A 16548-nucleotide genomic window follows, 5' to 3' on the forward strand; every position below is an offset into this window, starting at 1 on the left:
AGTCCCAGCAGCTTTCAGAACTGGTGGGAGGTGGGTACTGTGTTGGGGGGGGAGGGCAGCCAGGCCTCCCGACTGGGCTTCTAGCGGCTCCCAAGCAGCTCTGAGCTGCCTGGCCCTGTGGCCCTGGGACCGGTGGTCCTTCCCGCTGGCGTGGCTCCCCCTGCCCCACCAGCACCCCTGCCGGGCCGGTGGCACACCACACTCACAGCAGCCCTGTGGCAGAGGCACCGTCCCAGGCGAGCAGCCACACGTGCGAGGGCTCCGATTTCACAGCCTCTTGAGCCTGGCCCACAGCAGGGCACTCACACATGCTGTTTGTTATTCTGTCCTCTCCCAGCTTTGAAGCAACTTGACTTTGGGTGATTAATGGCAACAGGAGGCTGTGCCTGGGGACGTGGCTCTGATTTACTGACGTTGCTTTGTGAGAACAAATATACAGCTCAGGCAAGCATCTTTTGAGGGGAATATCAGACGGCTAGAAGGTGACACACAAGCTTTGATGTCGGTGGCAGAACCACACCGTTCTGCTTGTTTGTGGAGGACACACAGGCTACCTGCTCAGGCAGGCGGGTCTCCCGCACCTGCTTCCAGGTGACCAAGTGCTTCTCCCACACCGGTGGGTGCTCGGCTGTCCTGAGGGCGGGGGGCGTGAGGGGAGGGCACCAACCCAGGTGCAGGACCCTCATCCTGTCAGTGACCCCTCTATCTGCTGCATCCCGGCCATCAGCAGCAGGCAGAGGGGATGACAGGGGGAAGAGAGTGGTGCTTTGCTGGCACCCGGCCAATCCTGGGAGCTGGAGGAGAACCTTGGGGGATCAGCAGCTCCTGTCCTGTCTGAAGCCAGAGGCCATGACGTGGAGCGGTGGCCACAGTGAGGGTGGAAACCCTTAGAAGTCCAGAAGCTGTGGGGGAGAGGAGCGCTCAGAGCCTCGTGGATGTAGCCACCCCCCCACCCCCGTCTCCTGGGCCAGGCCCTGTTCCTGGAGGTGCACCTACCAGCTGAGGCAGCACCTTCTCCAGCTGTTCCACGTCCACTTGGGCCAGGTCCTCTGCCTGGGCCTGCCGGACGCTGCGGATGGCCGCTTCTGCCGTGATGCAGGAGGGAAGTGAGGCAGAGAAGGCTTGGGGGGCCTTGAACCCTAAACCCCGTGGGCCTCAGCCCTGGCTGCTGGCCCACCCCCGTGCCAGCCGACAGCTCAGAAGGCTGAGGTTGGGGCCTCTGAAACACGGAGCTTTTCAGGGACAGGGAGCTTAGGTGCTTGGGGAAAAACTGGAAAAATGTGTCTTGGTTACCCCACTGAAAAATAAAATGCAAAGCGGTCGTGAATGATCCGGACGGGCCTGGGTGGGATACTAGAGAACACTGCTGGGTCCCTCTGCTCACCCACAACGAAGATCTTGAGCAGCTCGGCCATGAGCTGCAGCGCGTCCCCGCTGACTGCAAGGTGAAGGGAGGAGGTTACAGACACACACCCTCTCCCTGCTGCCCCACTCTGCCCTCACTGCTGCTGACCTCACGCTCTTGCCGGTGACCTCAGCCCTCCGTCTGGCCCAGTCCTCTCTGAGGCTCTGGCCCCTGCAGAGGTGCAGTGCAGGGTCCCGGGTGCCCAGCAGTCCCCGGCCACCGCCCCCCCACCCTCCCCTTCACACACCTTTGGTCTTGTCGTCTTTAAAATGCAAGTGCAGCAGCTTGCTCACCAGCTCCTGAGGGACGGAGGGGGCGTCAGTGAGCCACCGCCCCCGCCCCTCTGCTGCACACCCCTTAGGCATTTAGTTCTGGATGGGATGGGGTTGTAATTTCTGGCTGGAAATGCTGTCTGTGGGGCTCTCCCAGGGTGGGGAGATTAGGCAGTGGGGAGAAACCTCTCTGAGTGCCTCCAGGAGGACCAGAAATTAGATGCAAGTGGCAGACCGGTGGGAGCAGCCCAGGTGCCTGCCTGCCGCTCTCTGGGGCTCCAGTCCTCATGGTATCCAGAGCAGTCCTGTGCTCCTGCCCCCAGGGACGAGGTGCTCTCCCCACACTGGGCCCCTTTACAGGCCTGTCCACACCACCAATGCCGCCCGGCTTTGCCAGACCCTGCTCTGGGCACTGGGTCAGCTCCATCCCAGGTCCCTCCCTGGAGCCTACGACACGACACGACATGTGGAAAGGGATCTTCCTGTAATGGGGAAGGGCACTGTGGGAACCGCAGAGCTGGGGAGGGGCCAGGCTCCTCGGTCAATGGGCAGTCAAGGTAGGGGGCAGGGCCCAGACTATCTGCAGGACTTCCTGACCAATGAGGATGGGACAAGGGCGGGCCCAGGCCAAGACTCCTCAAGGGAGAGGCTTGAGCCCCAAAGTATGGCACCACTAAGCGGATATAGATTCTGGGGATCAGCATCTCAGGAGCTCAGCTTGGAACATGTTGCATGAGGGACACACGTGAGGTGTCCAAGCAGAGCAGCCATTGGGTGGCTGGAACTCAGAGATGGTTGAAGCTGGCGATGAGGATCTGGGAGGTGGCAGCACGTGGGTGGACCAAGGGAGGTTGCTGAGGGCAGGGACCAGCCAGAAGAGGCTGCGAATGAGGAGCCAGCAGAGCGCCAGGGGAGGCGGGAGGACAGCAGCAGTGGGTGCCCAGGAGAAACTGGGTGTCGTGCAGGGAAGGTGAGCTAGGGACCCACCAGGCCTCTAGCCTTAGCCACGGAGATGGCACTGCCTCACCCAGTGCAGCTCAGCAAAGCTGGAGAGCAGAGTGGAGGGAGCGGACCCTGACGAAGCCCTGGCTCAGGAGGGTAAGAGCTCGTCACCAGTCACTTGGGGCAGCACCAAAGAAGCAGCCTCATCCTCCCAGCAGTGACCACGTGAGCTTGGCGCCACCTGCTGGCCCTCCTTGCTGTGTACCTGAAAGGTACCAGCAAAGGCACAGAAGGCTCTACTGCTCCGCCAGCTCCCAGACCCTGGGGAAGAGCTAAATCAACCAGGCTGCTGCTGGGGGGCAGCTGCATGGGGTTGCTGTGATAACTAAAGCAGTCAGCACCAGCTGGGAGCAGAGGTTCCCTAAACTTGCAGAGGGTAGGATGGGACCTGGGATGTGGTCAGCCTTTGCCCCACTGTGTGGGGGCACCACGACCCCTCCCCCTCCCCGGGGACAGCCCTGCTCATGGGTAATGACCATAACCCCAGCTCTGGCCAGAGCCCTCTGAGGGTGAGGGCTCCAGAGCTGTGCAGGACTGCATGAAGGAGGCCCAGCCCAGTGCTCCCCTCTGCAGCTATTACAGTGGAGGATTCCTACAATCCCCTGCCTCGGTGGTTTTCCCTTTGACACTATATACCCCTTGTAGGCCAGGGCAGAGTGACGATTCTGGGTGATAGAAAGAGAACACCCACTGGGGACTGGCTGGACAAGTACTCATGAGGGGCTGAGACTCTCCCTCCTGCCCACAAAGGCCTGATATCAAGGGCTCAATGTCACCTAACCTTAAGACAGAGCAACAATGTGAGACTCAGACCACTTACAGCCTGCGGGGTGTGGGAGGCAGCTGACCTCACCACCCACCCACCCAGAGCCCCATTTGCCAGGTGCAGAGCAAAGGGGCTGACTCTGGAGGCGGATGGCCTGGGTTTGACTCTAGTTCTGCCTCTTTCCCACTGGCAGGTGGGGGTAGTACCAGTACCCATCTCCTATGGTGTTGAGCATTACACGGGCTAATCCATTTCAAGTACATGTAACAGTGCCTGACTGTGCTGGGTGTGCTGCTAAGAAAAGCACTTGTAGAGCCACGTACACACCAGGCAACGAAGCCAGCCTGGCTCAAGTGAGACGCAAAGCACAGGGCTGGTGTGATAGGAAACAGGCCAAAAGGAAGCTTTAGAATACGCAGGCGCCGAGACTACCCGCGAGCTGGGCCGCACTGTGCTCTACGCTAAATTCTTTAGGGTGAGTCCTGCGGATCCCGGAGCCGCGGGGCGGGAGCCCAGGCTCCTCTCTGAGCCTCCCTTCATTTGTGCTGGCACTTACCCCTGCCCGATTTCTGCAGACCCTCTCCCTCTTGCCGCAGACCAGGCTGCCTACCCAACCTTCCGCTACCCGGCCGCGGGATCCCATCCACGGAGGACGAAAGGTGTGCAGGACGAGGGTCATTGCCAGATTCTGGGAATGGGCTCACCCTATAAGGCACCCGACGGCAGCGCGGGGGCTGGCTCAGGATCCGCACGTGGGTCACTCAGGGGACCGGGCCGCAGCGTCCCCGCCGGACCCGCGCGTGCCCCCCGCCCCGGCGGCCTCGCCCCGCGCCCCCAGCCCGCCCCGCCAGCAGGCCCTCTCTCACTTTCCGGAAGCCGGCGCCGATTTCCTCCATGACCGCCACCAAGGTGCGCGCCCTCCGGAGCCCCGCCCCCGCGTCCCCAGCCAATGAACCTTGAGCGCGCCCTCCGGAGACCCTCCCTCGCGACTCCAACCAATCGACAAAGAGCGCGCCTTCTGGAGCCCCGCCCCCCCGCCTCCAGCCAAAGGACCCTCCGCGCGCGCCCGCTCCTTCGCCTTCACTAGCCCGCGGTGAGCGCCCCTCCTCCGCAAAGCCTCCTGGGAGTTGTAGTTTCCTCCAGGTCTTCCCGAAGCTCCCTGCTCTTCCTGGATACTGAGGCGCGCGGCGGCCGTGACGAGCGAGCGGGGGGCCAGCGGCGCGAGGGCTGGGGCATCGGGCCCGGAGCCCAGGGGTACGGGCGACGTCCGGACGGACCGGCCCCGCCGCTGGAGGCCCCGCCCCCGAGGACGCCCCACCTCCTCGGTCCCAGGCTTCAGCGGTCCGCTGAGAATCACCCGCCCCTGCCCTCCTGGGGCCTCCCGCCTGTTGGACCAACTCAGTTTGCGCCTCTTTTCCTGGCTGCTGAAGACTTAGAGTCTTTGTGCCCCCACTGAGCTGCCGGGGGTTCTCTGAAGGCCCCCAGGGGAGAGGCCCTGCCGTACTGCCCTTCCCCGGCTTCCCGGTCCCAGCTGGCTCCTGGTGAGGCCTGTCTAGGCGCTTTCCGGGAAGCCCTTCCTGCACCCCAGGGACATGGAGGAGTTCCGGCGCACCTACAGCCGGCTGTGCAAGGAGAGTGGGGCCGAGCCCCAGGAGACTGTTCTGCAGCAAATGCACCAGCTGCCGCAGGGCCGGCTGGACCTGGCCACACAGAGCCTGACAGTGGACACCTGCAGGGCTCTGGGCAAGCTGCTACAGAAGGAGGCACTGCTGACAGAGCTCGTCCTGAGTGACTGCATGCTGAGTGAGGAAGGTGGGCACCAAGGGCCGGCGGCCCAGGGCAGCCCTTCCAACTTCAGTGTTGGGGCCGGGCTCCCCTGGCTTCTTTTTGCTCTGCTGCTTATTAGCTGCACGTGCCACAGTCCTTGGTGCTTAGCATCTCTAGCAGAGAACTCAGTCCCACCCGATGTCTTCTTTGTGAGGTTACTCCCTTTTACTGTCATAAAGCAGCAGCAGCGTCCTCTCTGGAAACCCGGGAGCGGAAGGCAGTTTCTCTTTGTAATGGGAAAGCCTTAGTGTCCCCTGACTTAGGAGAGTCCCGCTGTGCTGGTGAGCCACCTGACTCCACACCTGGCGGATGTTTCAAACCTGACACAGGAGTGGGGTGACTCCTTTTTGGCATGAACCTTGGCTGGTGGGGGCCACTGGGACAGCCGTCTCTCCCCTATGTGTGGGGAGCTGACCCAAGACGGAGACACCAGGGGTGGAGGGTGACTGCCCTGCTCTCTTACAGGGGCCGTGCTGCTGCTGCAGGGGCTGTGTGTCAACACCATCGTGCGGTTTCTGGATCTCAAGGTGGGTGGATCTGCACTCAGGGGTGTGCCACCTGAGAGCAGGAGTAGAGAAGATACAGGTGTCCTGGCGACCAGGGGTCTGCATGGTGGCCGGAGACTGTGTCTGTAAGCACTCTTAGCACACAGGCTCCGCACCATTTGCTCATGGTCTCACGCACGCGTGTCGGTGTTCTGAGGGCAGGAACATGAGTTCCAGAATGTTCTCACAAGCAAACTGAAATAGCCTGCATTAGGAAGCCACTGCGGGCAGGGAAAGCAGAATTTGAAAGGAGCCACACCTTCCGTTTGCCATGGCCTCCCCCACCGCCTGACGCCTGACGCCTGGCGAGGGTATTCAGAGCCCAGCTCAGGATGCCGGGGAGTGACTGGCTGGCCTCTTCCTGTCCTAGGGCAATAACCTTCGCGCCTCAGGGGCCGAGGCACTGGCAAAACTCCTCCGACAGAACAAGTCCATTCAGAGGTAGGGTGGCGGTCCCAGCCCCCGCTCTCCCCCGAGCCCCCGCTCTCTCTCTGCGTGGTTCTGGGTTGGCTCCAGCGGACACGGTTCTGCAACATGAGAGTTCACGCCTTCATGCCGGTCTTCCGTGGTGGGGAGTAGGCGGGTATGAGTTACTCACGCGCCTCCAGCCTTTCTGCCAGAGACACCCAAGCCTGTGCCCCTCCTCAAGCCCGCTGGACCCCATGGGAGCAGGATGGGAGCCTTCGGGGCCACGCACCTCACGTCCACCCTTCCTGCAGCCTAACCCTGGAGTGGAACAGCCTGGGCACGTGGGAAGAAGCCTTCGCGGCCTTCTGCGGGGCCCTGGCAGCCAATGGCGCCCTGCGGCAGCTGGACCTCCGCAACAACCAGATCAGCCACAAGGGTGCCGAGGAGCTGGCTCTGGCCCTGAAGAGCAACACCAGCCTCCAGCAGCTTGGTGAGGCCGCCAGCACTGGCCTCTTCGTCCTCAGACCGGGCCAGGAGGTCTTGGTCTGGGGGGGAAGGGGGAGGGGTTGCATCTCATCGCTTCCTCAGCCCTCCCACTGCTTCCTTTGTCCTCTCCCAGAAGGGTGGGGGTGGGAGAGGAGGGGCACGCTGAGCTGGGCTCCTGATCTGTGGCCGATCGCAGGGAGTACCAGTATTCCAGGCTGGGCCAGCCCTCCCACCCCCGCCCCGTGCTTTCCATCTGGCAACACCAGATTTCCCTCCAGACCTGCGCTGGAATCACATCGGCCTCCTGGGGGGCCGCGCCCTGGTAAACTGTCTCCCCAGCAACAGAACCCTGTGGAAGCTGGAGCTGGCTGGGAACAGCATCCCCGGTGACATCCTCAGAGCCGTGGGTACGGGCACATGGAGCCGCTGGTGGCTTGCACTGTTTGGAGCAGGACATAGAGCTGATTCCCTGTGTCAGAGACTCAGCCACTGAGGGAGGGGTGGCTTGGGCCAGAACAAGTAAACACGGCATCATGATGGTAGCATGTTAAAAACAGAGGAAGTGAGAGCAGGCTCCAGGGAAGAAAAGGCAGCGGCAGGAGCCTGCAGAGTGCTGACTGCCTGGTGCTGCGCCTCACCCTCCTCGCACCACGGTCTCCGCCTGTCATGACCCTGACTCCTCAGCCCCAAGCCCACTGAGCACTCTGCCACTCCCCATGGCTCGTTGTCCCACCGGCAGCACCAGCCACCCAAGGGCCCGAGCCTGGGTTGCAATCTAGTGTGGCATCACCACCTGCTGGGTCTGCCCAACGCATGTCCTCTCCCACTTCTTGGTTCTTGGGCCTGCCTCTGAGTCACCCCAGTTGGCACTGTGGCCACGTCGGGCTGGCCTCTCTCCAAATGCTGCCTGGACCTTTCCAGAGCATGGGAGCTGAGCACACCATTCACCTCTTAAACGTCACACGCTGGCCTTTGGCCTTTGGGGCGGAGCCCAAATGCCCACCTTTTCTGGCAGTTGAGCAGCCTCCCCACCTCTCCCCGTGTGCCTGTTCCCCCTCCCAGGCTCCTGGCTTCACTGTTGTCCCTACCCCCGCCCCCTCTGAGCCCCTCACTTGCTAGTGCACTGAGGGGTCTGATTTGTGGGGTGAGATACCACCTCGCGCAGTGTCTTCTGGGCATGGGGCTGGGCTGGCCGTTGGCCACTCCTGGGGCTCGGCCTCCCGGTAGACAACTTGGCTCTTTCCAACAGAGCAAGCCATGGATCACAACCAGGACCGGCAGACCGCCTTCCGGGAAAGCCAGGCCCGCGCCCACGTGCTCAGCAAGGAGGTGCGGCACCTCCGGGAAGAGAAGTCCAAACAGGTGAGGACAGTGCTGCCTCTGACTGCAGGGCCTCGCCCCGACCCCAGCCCCGCCCTGGCTGTATGGACAAAGGGCCCCCCTCAGCCCCCGTGCCATGGCCTTGTTCCTTCCTTCTGGGCCCTGGAGCCTCTCCAAGCAGCCAGTAGCCAGGCCTGGGAGGCAGCCTCTTGTTCTGATGCCCTCTGGCTGGGTGGGCGGGTAGGTGGGCTTCCCCTCTGGGCCTCCCTGCGTGGGAGCCACTCTCCCTTTGGATGAGGCTGAGCCCTTTCGTGTCCTGCCGCCTCAGTGGATGTCTGCCCTCCTGTCCGCTGACGGTGGGGAGTGGGCGGGCTCTGGGCCCTGACCGGGCTCTGGCTGGCTCTGTCCCCAGTTTCTGGACTTGATGGAGACGATCGACAGACAGAGAGAAGAGATGGTCAGGAGCAGCAAGTGAGTGTGGCCCCAGGGCCAGGGGGCAGGGAGGTGGTGCGCTGGGGGTACCCGGGCTTCGGGTCCTCACTCTGGCCTTGGAGTGACCTGACGTGAGCCTCGTCGCCTGCCCGTGAACAAGGTTGTGGGGTGTGTTTACTGAGGGAGTTGGCTGGAGGGTTAGAGGCTGCACCGTGACTTCCTCAGCCCACACCTGGAGGTGGCGTGAGTGTGAGGAGCAGCAGCTGCCGCAGGGAGGGGCCCAGAGGGCGCCAGGGTTTGGGTCTCTTGAACCCTCCTCTGTGCCCACAGGGCGTCGGCAGCACGCGTGGGGCAGCTTCAGGAAGCCCTGAACGAGAGGCATTCCATCATCAACGCTCTCAAGGCCAAGTAAGGAGGAGCAGAGGGTAGGACGCCAAGTAAGGAGGAGCAGAGGGTAGGACGGGGTTGTGCGGAGGCTTCAAAACACTTTAGAGACCTGCCCACAGGGCAGAGGAGGACTGTCCAGACAAGGACTCGAGTCCCCAGCGTACAAAGGAGGTGGAGGGACCGCTGGGATGGTAACCTGGGAACGCTTCTTGGAGGAGGTGGGCGCTAGCTGGGGTAATAGTCTGGCAAGAGTGAGAACAGCAAGGACTTAGCAGAGTCTAGAGGAGGGATGGGGTGGGGCTAGCCCTTCCCTCCTTGCAGGCTGCAGATGGCTGAGGCCGCCCTGGCTCTGTCAGAGCAGAAGGCCCAGGACTTGGGGGAGCTCCTGGCCACCACAGAGCAGGAACAGCGGAGCCTGGCACAGAGGCAGGCAAAGGAGCACAGGCTGGAGCAGCAGGTGGGCAGGGAGGGCTGGATGGGCAGGTGGTTGGGTGTGGGGTAGGCAGGCGGTGCGTGGTGGCAGGTGTCCAGTGGTGCCCTTTCCCCATCTGACCCCCAGGAAGCTGCAGAGCGGGAGTCTAAGCTCCTCAGAGACTTGTCTGCTGCCAATGAAAAGAACTTGCTTTTGCAAAACCAGGTATGGGGGCAGGGTGTGGGGGCAGGTCCCTGGAAGGCCTGGGGCAGGGCTTCAGGGAAGGGGCCAAAGCTTCCCTCCCTCAGTGCCGGTTTTCCAGGTGGACGAGTTGGAGCGGAAAGTGAAATCTCAGCAGGATCAGCTATTCCTGACCAGGCAGGAGCTGACCAACACGGCAGCTGAGCTGAAGATGCGGGCTGTCCAGGCTGAAGGTGGGCACACACAGGCCTGCCACTGGGTCCTGAGAACCAAGGCCCCCAGAGGAGTCCTACCCACGCTCTTCCCCTGTGCTTCCAGAACGCCTGGAACTGGAGAAGAAGAGGTCCCGGCAGAGCTTGGAGGACGCGGAACACCTGCGCTTCAAGGAGGTGCCTCATTAGTTGTGTCGTCTGGCCTTTGCTCTCTCCGCTTCATCGGGGCCTGCAGACACCTCGGTGTGGCATGGTGTCCCCAAGGCGCACTCCTGGCCAGGCTTCCCTCGACAACCTTGGGGTGCTGGTAGCATTTCTCCAACAGCCCTGGTAGATGTCAGACCCAGAACCTCCCCACCAGTTTCTAGAAGGGACCCTGACTGCTGGGGCCACAGCGCAGGCTGCCATGTGCTCTGTGCCACCTGGGGTGCAGCACTGGGACGTGCCGTCCATCCTCACTTCCTGTGAGGTCACTTGGGGCAGCCCTCACTCAGAAGTAACAGAGTCCCCAAGATTCACCTGCCCCCAGGGTGGGGGTCCCAGAGGGGAAGGCTGGGGAGCCAGCGTGCCAGCCCTGTCCCCACCCCACACCTGGGCAGGTGGAGCACATGACTCGCCACCTGGAGGAGAGCGAGAGGGCCATGCAGGAGAGGGTACAGAGGCTGGAGGCTGTGCGGCTGTCCCTGGAGGAGGTGAGCTGGGCGCCAGGCTCTGCTCTCCCCTAGGGAGGCTGGGTGTGGCCAGAAGGGGTCCCTGGGCAGGGGCAGAGGGCAGGCCCAGTGGTCACTGTCTGCGGTGTAGGAGCTGAGCCGGGCAAAGGCCGCGGCACTCAGTGAGCGCAGCCAAGCTGAGGAGGAGCTCATCAAGGCCAAGAACCAAGTCCGCCTGGAGGAGGTGAGCCCAGGGCCACGGTCCGCTGCTTGCAGCGCCCACTGGGGAGAGAGGTCTGAGGGGTTGGCATGAGCTGCCTGGGTTGCACAGCCCTTTGGGCTTAAGTGGGCCAGACCAAGGCTGTCTTCTGACTCTGTAGGGAGGGACAAGGGAACAGGAGGTCCAGGGGTGCAGAAAACTTAGACGAGGACACTCATCCCATCAGCACCATATCCAGCCCCCCCCCCACGCCCACGCAAAGAGCCAATGTCCTCCAGCCCCAAGGTGAGGAAGGGGTTTGGCCCAAATGTGCAGCCTGTGACCACATGGTGGAAGTAGGGGACCAGAGGCCAGAGGGCAGGATGGTGTCAGCCTGGGACATGGGGGAGGCTCCTCATTCAAGTTGAGCCCATTCAGAGCAACATATGCTATAACTTTAGTGACAAGGCAGTTTCCACATTGCAAACATACGCTCCTCTTTGTCTGAAGGTGGGGCTGGGGGGTTCACTCCTCTCGTGAGCTCAGGGCCACAGGCCAGAAAGCAGCTCACCAGCCCCTCTCCTGGGCCTGCAGCAGCAGCGCCTGGCTCACCTGGAGGAGAAGCTGCGGCTGCTGGCGCAGGCTCGGGACGAGGCTCAAAGCGCCTGCCTGCAGCAGAAGCAGGTGGTAGCCGATGCCCAGGCGCGGGCCAGCCAGCTTGGCCGGCAGGTGGAGGGCCTGAGGCGGCGCCTGGAGGAGCTGCAGCAGGTAGCCGGGACATCGAGGGCTCCCAGGGGTGCCCCTGGTGCCCCCAGCTGCCACCTCACCCCCCCCACCTCCTTGCCTGGCAGGAGCTGAGCAACAAGGACCAAGAAAAGGCGGCTGAGGTGACAAGGGTGCGGCTGGAGCTGCAGGAGCAGAACGGCCGCCTGCAAGCCGAGCTGACAGCCCAGGAAGCGCTGAAGGAGAAGGCAGCGGCCCTGGAACGCCAGCTGAAAGGCGAGCTGAGCGCCACCCCCGCCCCTCTGTGGCTTCTCTGCAGGGCCTTCCTTACTGGGTCATCCCACAGGAGGAGGAGGAGGCTGGCCTGGAGAGCTGAGCTTGGCCTAGGTCTCAGCTCCAGGAGGTGCTGGTAGGGGAGGCTGGGTATGTGTGTGCCCAGGGGACCCCGAGCGAACCCCACCCTGCCGGCCCCCTGCGGACCTCTGGGTTGGCAGGAGCCCAGGCAGTCCCCAGAGCCCCTTCCTCACTGAGCTTCCTCCCTTGCAGTGATCGCAAGTGACCACCGGGAGGCACTGCTGGACAGGGAGAGCGAGAATGCCTCTCTCCGTGAAAAGCTTCGCCTGAAGCAGGCCGAGATTGCCCGGATCCGGGATGAGGAGGCCCAAAGGGCCAGCTTCCTGCAAAATGCTGTTCTGGCTTATGTGCAGGGGTCCCCCCTGAGGACCTTGAGCCCCCAAAAGTGAGGGGAGGCAGGGAAAGTCTGAAAGTGGCAGGAAGGTGGCATCTGTTGGACATCTTTGTCTCATGCCTGCCTCTCCCTTCTTTACAAGGGACAGGCCATGGGTAGGTCCGGGCTCTTTAGGCAGGGTCTACAGCCGGTGACTTGGAAAATCAGTGCTGGATGTGAGATGGATGTGAGAGCAGGACGGCTGCAGCTTACCACCAGAGTGCCCGCCTGCGGGGGGTCCAGAACCTCGCTGGCCAAGGGGGCTGGAGAGGGCCCCAGCCCCATCCCCACTCCTTCATCCCAATCACAAGGAATGATGCGCCTGAGAACACAGACCCATGTTGGAAGGAGATCTGGGGGAGCAGGCCCGAGCTCTCCTGGCCCCACCCACCACAGTTCAGTCACCTTTCACAACCATGAGCTCCGCAGGCCCCAGCGCTCACTCCAGGGTGTTCTGAAATACAGACTTTTGCAATTTGTGATACATTTTGGCCCCAGTGCCTTTATCCAGTATCAGTCTTTTCTCCAAGCTTGGGCCCTTCAGGAAAGGCCCTCCAGGTGTGGCTGGGTCACCCTTCTAACTGCTACCAGGTAGGGATTGGTCCAGCTACTGCAGCAGACAGGTGGGGATGGGGGCAGCTCGGCAGGGGGCTGCCTGCCTCGTGGATCTCTAGTGACTGCAAACACCTGAGTTTTCACCAGCTGTCTCGTGGTTAGAGGGTGGGTGGGTCTCAGCCCCTCCCTCGGTGGGCCCGGGGAATCCTCTCCCTAGAAGAAACCTTGTGTGCACCGACCACAACCTGTTCAGGTGGGCGGGAGCAGCCTGTCTGCGCTGCCCTCGCCCCTTGGCGTGGGTCACAGGGGCTCTGGGGAGGGCCTGCCCAAGCTCGACACGGATTGCGGGGTGCCCTGTGACCCCGCCCCCCACCAGATTTCTCTGGAAGGCGCGTCGGCCCGGGTTCGGGGCGGGTCCGCGCCCCCCGCCCTCCATGCCGGCCGCGTTCGGCTGTCTCCGCGCCCGGCGCTCGGCGGCGCTCGGCTGTCTCCGGCCGCTCGGCTCGGCGCTCGGCTCGGGTCCGCTGCCGCTGCGGCGCCGGGCATTTCTCCGCAGCTCGGCTCGCGGCCGCGCCCGCCCGGCCCGCGCCCATGCAGGCCATCAAGTGCGTGGTGGTCGGCGACGGGTGAGTGCGCGAGGCGGAGGCCGCTCGGCCTGGCGCGCCAGGCGCGCCGGGAGGGGTTGGCCCCGGGGACTCTCCTGGGCAGGGCGCGGGGCTCCGGGGCGCGGCCGGGATGGAGGGTGCGGCGTGCGGTCCGGGGATCCCGGCTTGGGGTCCAGGCGGGGCGGCCCCGACCGGCCCGTGGGCGTTGGGGGACCGGGCAGCGGCGGGAGGACGCGGTGGGGCGGGGTCCCGGCTGGTCGCGGGGCGCAGGCCTCCAGCCCAGGCCCACCTGATGCTGCCGGCAGCCAGCGGCCCCTCCTGGCCTCCCGGTGGGTGGGGCCAGGCCTCTCACCTGGGCTTAACCCTCAGCCGGTGCCACCTTCCCGGCACCTGCCTGGGGCTCTGAGGCAGCTCGCTCCAGCCCTCACCCACCACTCTGCCACCCCGGAGGCCCTCCTGCCCTGGTCCTCTATCGCTGCGGATCTGCTGGGCAGGCAACCCTGTTCCCACCCTGGGCACCGTGGGAGGGTCTGCCCTCGCTGGGCAGAGAGCTGAGGTGGGTCTGGGAGCAGCATGGACTTGCCCTCTCTCCGCAGCGCCGTGGGGAAGACCTGCCTGCTGATCAGTTACACGACCAACGCCTTCCCTGGAGAGTACATCCCCACCGTGTGAGCAGGCGGGCGGGTCCAGAGCTGGCAAGGGGAGGGTATGGACGCCTGTGTGCGGGGCTCCCCTGGGCTTCGAGGTCGGGCCCAAGTAGCCCTGGTCTGGGTTCCGGGGTGAGGCGAGGTGCTGACAGAGCTCCAGGTCTGTGCAGGCCTGAGAACCCAGACACGGGGGGGAATCTCTCTCACTTTGTTTCCTGCAGTTTTGACAACTATTCTGCGAATGTGATGGTGGACGGGAAGCCTGTCAACCTGGGGCTGTGGGACACCGCTGGGCAGGAGGACTACGACCGGCTTCGGCCACTCTCCTACCCCCAAACTGTAGGGGACCACAGGGCTGCCTGCAGGGGCCGGGTGGCTCGGGTGGAGGCCCAGAGGGCCTGGTGTGCGTGCATGCGTGTGTGTGTGTGTGTTGGGGGGGTGAGCAGAGGCCATTCGGAGCCTCTTTGACCATTCCTACATGGTACCCTCTCTTCTTCCCTTCTTCTCTCCCTTTCTCCCAAGGACGTCTTTCTGATCTGCTTCTCCCTGGTGAGCCCAGCCTCCTTTGAGAATGTTCGAGCCAAGGTAGGAAAGGGCCAGAAGCAGAGTTGTGTTTCTGGGAGGGGAGGAAGCTGCCCAGAGGACTTGCCCTTAGAGGGCAGGGGTCTCTTGCTTGAGGGCCTTACAGAGACATATTGTCCTTTGGAGATTGCCGGGTGTGAGGTCTCATGGCCCAGAGGGTGATGAGGGGCCAGGGGTGGGGTAGGGGTGGTGAGTGAGGCTCTCAGAGAAGGAAGGGCCCTGACTGAGAGGATCTGACGGGCCTGGAAGCGTCTTGGCTAGGTATTTTTGTTCTTGGTCATTCCCCTACCAGACCCAGTGGTCGCCCCGTGAAACAAGAAGGGCTAAGTGTGGGTCTAGGCACAAGGAAGGGGCCTTTGGGAGCCATGGCCTGCTCTGGGCCAGGCTGAGGGCAAAGCTCTCGAGGGGTAGGGATCAGAGCCTCTCATCCCCACAGTGGTACCCAGAGGTTCGGCACCACTGCCCCCACACGCCCATCCTCCTGGTGGGCACCAAGCTGGACCTTCGTGACGATAAGGACACCATCGAGCGGCTACGGGATAAGAAGCTAGCGCCCATCACTTACCCCCAGGGCCTGGCCATGGCCCGGGAGATCGGTGAGTGGGCACGGACAGGCCTGCCGGTGCAGGGAGGAGAGGTTCGCTCTGGGGGGCACAGTGCTGCCCCCCGCTGCCCGCCTGTGCTGCCCCCCGCTGCCTGCCTGTGCTGCCTGCCACCCTCACTCTTCTCTTTCTTTGCTGCCCCCAGGCTCTGTCAAGTACCTGGAGTGCTCAGCCCTGACCCAGCGGGGCCTGAAGACTGTGTTTGATGAGGCCATCCGGGCTGTGCTCTGCCCGCCTCCTGTGAAGAAGCCGGGGAAGAAGTGCACGGTCTTCTAGAGCCCTCACTTCTGGAGGAGCAGCCTCCAGCCGCCCGCGCCTGTATCTGTTGTGTTGAGATGTCTGGTGTCCCCGAGTCTGCTGTGGGGAAGTTTTGTGGGTGGGGAGGGGGAAGAATCACGGGGACGAGGCTGCTGCTCCCGGGGTGGTGCTGGGGCCATGGGGTCCTGTCCACTCTGCCTCCTCTACCTGGGGGTACAGCTCCAGCCTTCCCTGGCCCCCAGGGAGTCCGGAAGGGAGCAGGGTCTCCCTCAGGCTGCAGGGGCAGGTCCAGGGCAGCCCCAGGATGGGCTTCCCTGATGGGGGAGTTTGTGGGGTGGGTTCTGTCCTTGTGCCCCAGGATGGGGCAGCCCCTTTTTATTTTATACAATAAACCTTCTTCATCATCTCCTGCTGTCTTGCTACCTGCCCTGCTCCTGTCTCCCCCTGCCTGCTCCTGCACCCTGAGGGTGCCAGGCCCCCAACCCCCACCATCCACGGGTACAGAGCGGGTGAGCTTCACACACACATACACACACACACACACGCGCGCGCGCGCACCAGAGGAGAGGAGGAAAAGCTTGCTGAGCCCTCTCGGTCTCCAAAGGAGGGACCCAGATCAAAGTGGGGGCAAGTGCATTTGGTCCCTTCTGGATGAAGAAAGCCCTTCTCACGCTGACTTCAGGCCTCTGGGAGGGCACAGCCAGGCGAGCAAGGGGCAGGATGGTCTGCAAGTCAGGCCCCATGGGGCCCTGTGGAGCCCAGGGCAAGGCCAGGGGACACTAGCTGAGTGTTCAGGAAGACAGACCGTCAAGAGGAAGGACGTCCAGGCAGAGGGACCCTGCAGCCGTGGAGGTAGAACAAACGTGGTGTGGAGAGGACAGGAGGGGTTGCAGGTGAGCCAACAGCCTGGCATCGCTGGGCAGACAAAGGCGAGAGGTGAGGGGCGGGCCTGGCCTGGAGCTAGGACTTCACCCCTGAGGCCGCAAGGCACTACTCTGGTGTGATGAGAAGCCACACTGCACCCCCGCAATGGTGTGTAGAGGGTGGACTGCTGAATTTCAGGAATTTTGCTAGCCAGTTTTTTTTTTTTTTTTTTTTTTTTACACGGAGGCCGCTAGCCAGTTTTTAAACAGCTATTGTTAATAATTATATAAACTTACATTAGTTGTATTAAAAAAAAATGAAATTAACAAATACTCAAAACACATCACTTCCTAAATATTTTTGTACATATTACTATTATCTGTGCTATCGGGTGTAAGGCTTTTGTATCTGTGTGGTGGGGGACACGCATCTCTCCCCAGCTCCACCTCAAGGACAGTAAA

The 16548-nt window shown here is 62.8% G+C and overlaps 3 protein-coding genes across 11 annotated transcripts; 2 read left to right on the plus strand and 1 right to left on the minus strand.

The window, feature by feature from the left end:
• Nucleotides 1–385: 385 nt before the first annotated feature.
• CENPX (centromere protein X) lies at nt 386–4472 on the minus strand. Of its 2 annotated transcripts, none has more exons than XM_004275732.4 (5): nt 4312–4472; nt 1653–1704; nt 1385–1438; nt 997–1085; nt 386–902 (listed from the first exon to the last, which is right to left on the minus strand). In XM_004275732.4, exons 1-5 carry the CDS (start codon nt 4339–4341, stop codon nt 888–890), a joined length of 240 nt encoding a protein of 79 aa, XP_004275780.1. In that variant the 5' UTR covers nt 4342–4472; the 3' UTR covers nt 386–887. The 2 variants fall into 2 exon arrangements, with proteins under 2 accessions (XP_004275780.1, XP_033294677.2); XM_033438786.2 differs by lacking the exon at nt 4312–4472 and adding an exon at nt 4002–4143.
• A 109-nt stretch (nt 4473–4581) lies between these two features.
• LRRC45 (leucine rich repeat containing 45) lies at nt 4582–12458 on the plus strand. 6 transcript variants are annotated; one of them, XM_004275590.2, is made up of 17 exons: nt 4582–5257; nt 5738–5799; nt 6188–6258; nt 6537–6715; nt 6990–7118; nt 7961–8073; nt 8444–8502; nt 8794–8871; nt 9172–9307; nt 9410–9487; nt 9585–9696; nt 9782–9852; nt 10275–10367; nt 10477–10569; nt 11119–11292; nt 11376–11523; nt 11794–12458. In XM_004275590.2, exons 1-17 carry the CDS (start codon nt 5038–5040, stop codon nt 11988–11990), a joined length of 2013 nt encoding a protein of 670 aa, XP_004275638.1. In that variant the 5' UTR covers nt 4582–5037; the 3' UTR covers nt 11991–12458. The 6 variants fall into 6 exon arrangements, with proteins under 6 accessions (XP_004275638.1, XP_033294662.1, XP_033294663.1 ...); XM_033438771.2 differs by having other exon boundaries at nt 4621–5257; nt 6978–7118; nt 11122–11292; XM_033438770.2 differs by having other exon boundaries at nt 4624–5257; nt 6978–7118.
• A 153-nt stretch (nt 12459–12611) lies between these two features.
• On the plus strand, nt 12612–15629 carry RAC3 (Rac family small GTPase 3). 3 transcript variants are annotated; one of them, XM_033438781.2, is made up of 6 exons: nt 12612–13155; nt 13731–13840; nt 14003–14120; nt 14304–14366; nt 14800–14959; nt 15111–15629. In XM_033438781.2, exons 1-6 carry the CDS (start codon nt 12964–12966, stop codon nt 15239–15241), a joined length of 774 nt encoding a protein of 257 aa, XP_033294672.1. In that variant the 5' UTR covers nt 12612–12963; the 3' UTR covers nt 15242–15629. The 3 variants fall into 3 exon arrangements, with proteins under 3 accessions (XP_033294672.1, XP_033294673.1, XP_033294674.1); XM_033438782.2 differs by having other exon boundaries at nt 12897–13155; nt 13731–13802; XM_033438783.2 differs by having other exon boundaries at nt 12982–13155; nt 13731–13802; nt 14800–14963.
• Nucleotides 15630–16548: the final 919 nt, after the last annotated feature.

This window comes from Orcinus orca, chromosome 19 (assembly GCF_937001465.1).
Source record: "Orcinus orca chromosome 19, mOrcOrc1.1, whole genome shotgun sequence".
NCBI lineage: Eukaryota > Metazoa > Chordata > Mammalia > Artiodactyla > Delphinidae > Orcinus > Orcinus orca.

Excerpts from the sequence above, each read along its gene's own strand:
- CENPX (XM_033438786.2), bottom strand. The coding sequence starts at position 4,124 with ATGACCCTCGTCCTGCACACCTTTCGTCCTCCGTGGATGGGATCCCGC. Across the intron at positions 1,439-1,652 it reads TAAAGACGACAAGACCAAAG|TCAGCGGGGACGCGCTGCAG; the intron begins GTGTGTGAAGGG and ends TTCACCTTGCAG. Across the intron at positions 1,086-1,384 it reads GCTCAAGATCTTCGTTGTGG|AAGCGGCCATCCGCAGCGTC; the intron begins GTGAGCAGAGGG and ends GCATCACGGCAG.
- LRRC45 (XM_033438770.2), top strand. The coding sequence starts at position 5,038 with ATGGAGGAGTTCCGGCGCACCTACAGCCGGCTGTGCAAGGAGAGTGGG. Across the intron at positions 10,570-11,118 it reads ACCAAGTCCGCCTGGAGGAG|CAGCAGCGCCTGGCTCACCT; the intron begins GTGAGCCCAGGG and ends CTGGGCCTGCAG. Across the intron at positions 11,293-11,375 it reads GCCTGGAGGAGCTGCAGCAG|GAGCTGAGCAACAAGGACCA; the intron begins GTAGCCGGGACA and ends CTTGCCTGGCAG.
- RAC3 (XM_033438781.2), top strand. The coding sequence starts at position 12,964 with ATGCCGGCCGCGTTCGGCTGTCTCCGCGCCCGGCGCTCGGCGGCGCTC. Across the intron at positions 13,841-14,002 it reads CCAGAGCTGGCAAGGGGAGG|TTTTGACAACTATTCTGCGA; the intron begins GTATGGACGCCT and ends TGTTTCCTGCAG. Across the intron at positions 14,121-14,303 it reads CACTCTCCTACCCCCAAACT|GACGTCTTTCTGATCTGCTT; the intron begins GTAGGGGACCAC and ends CTTTCTCCCAAG.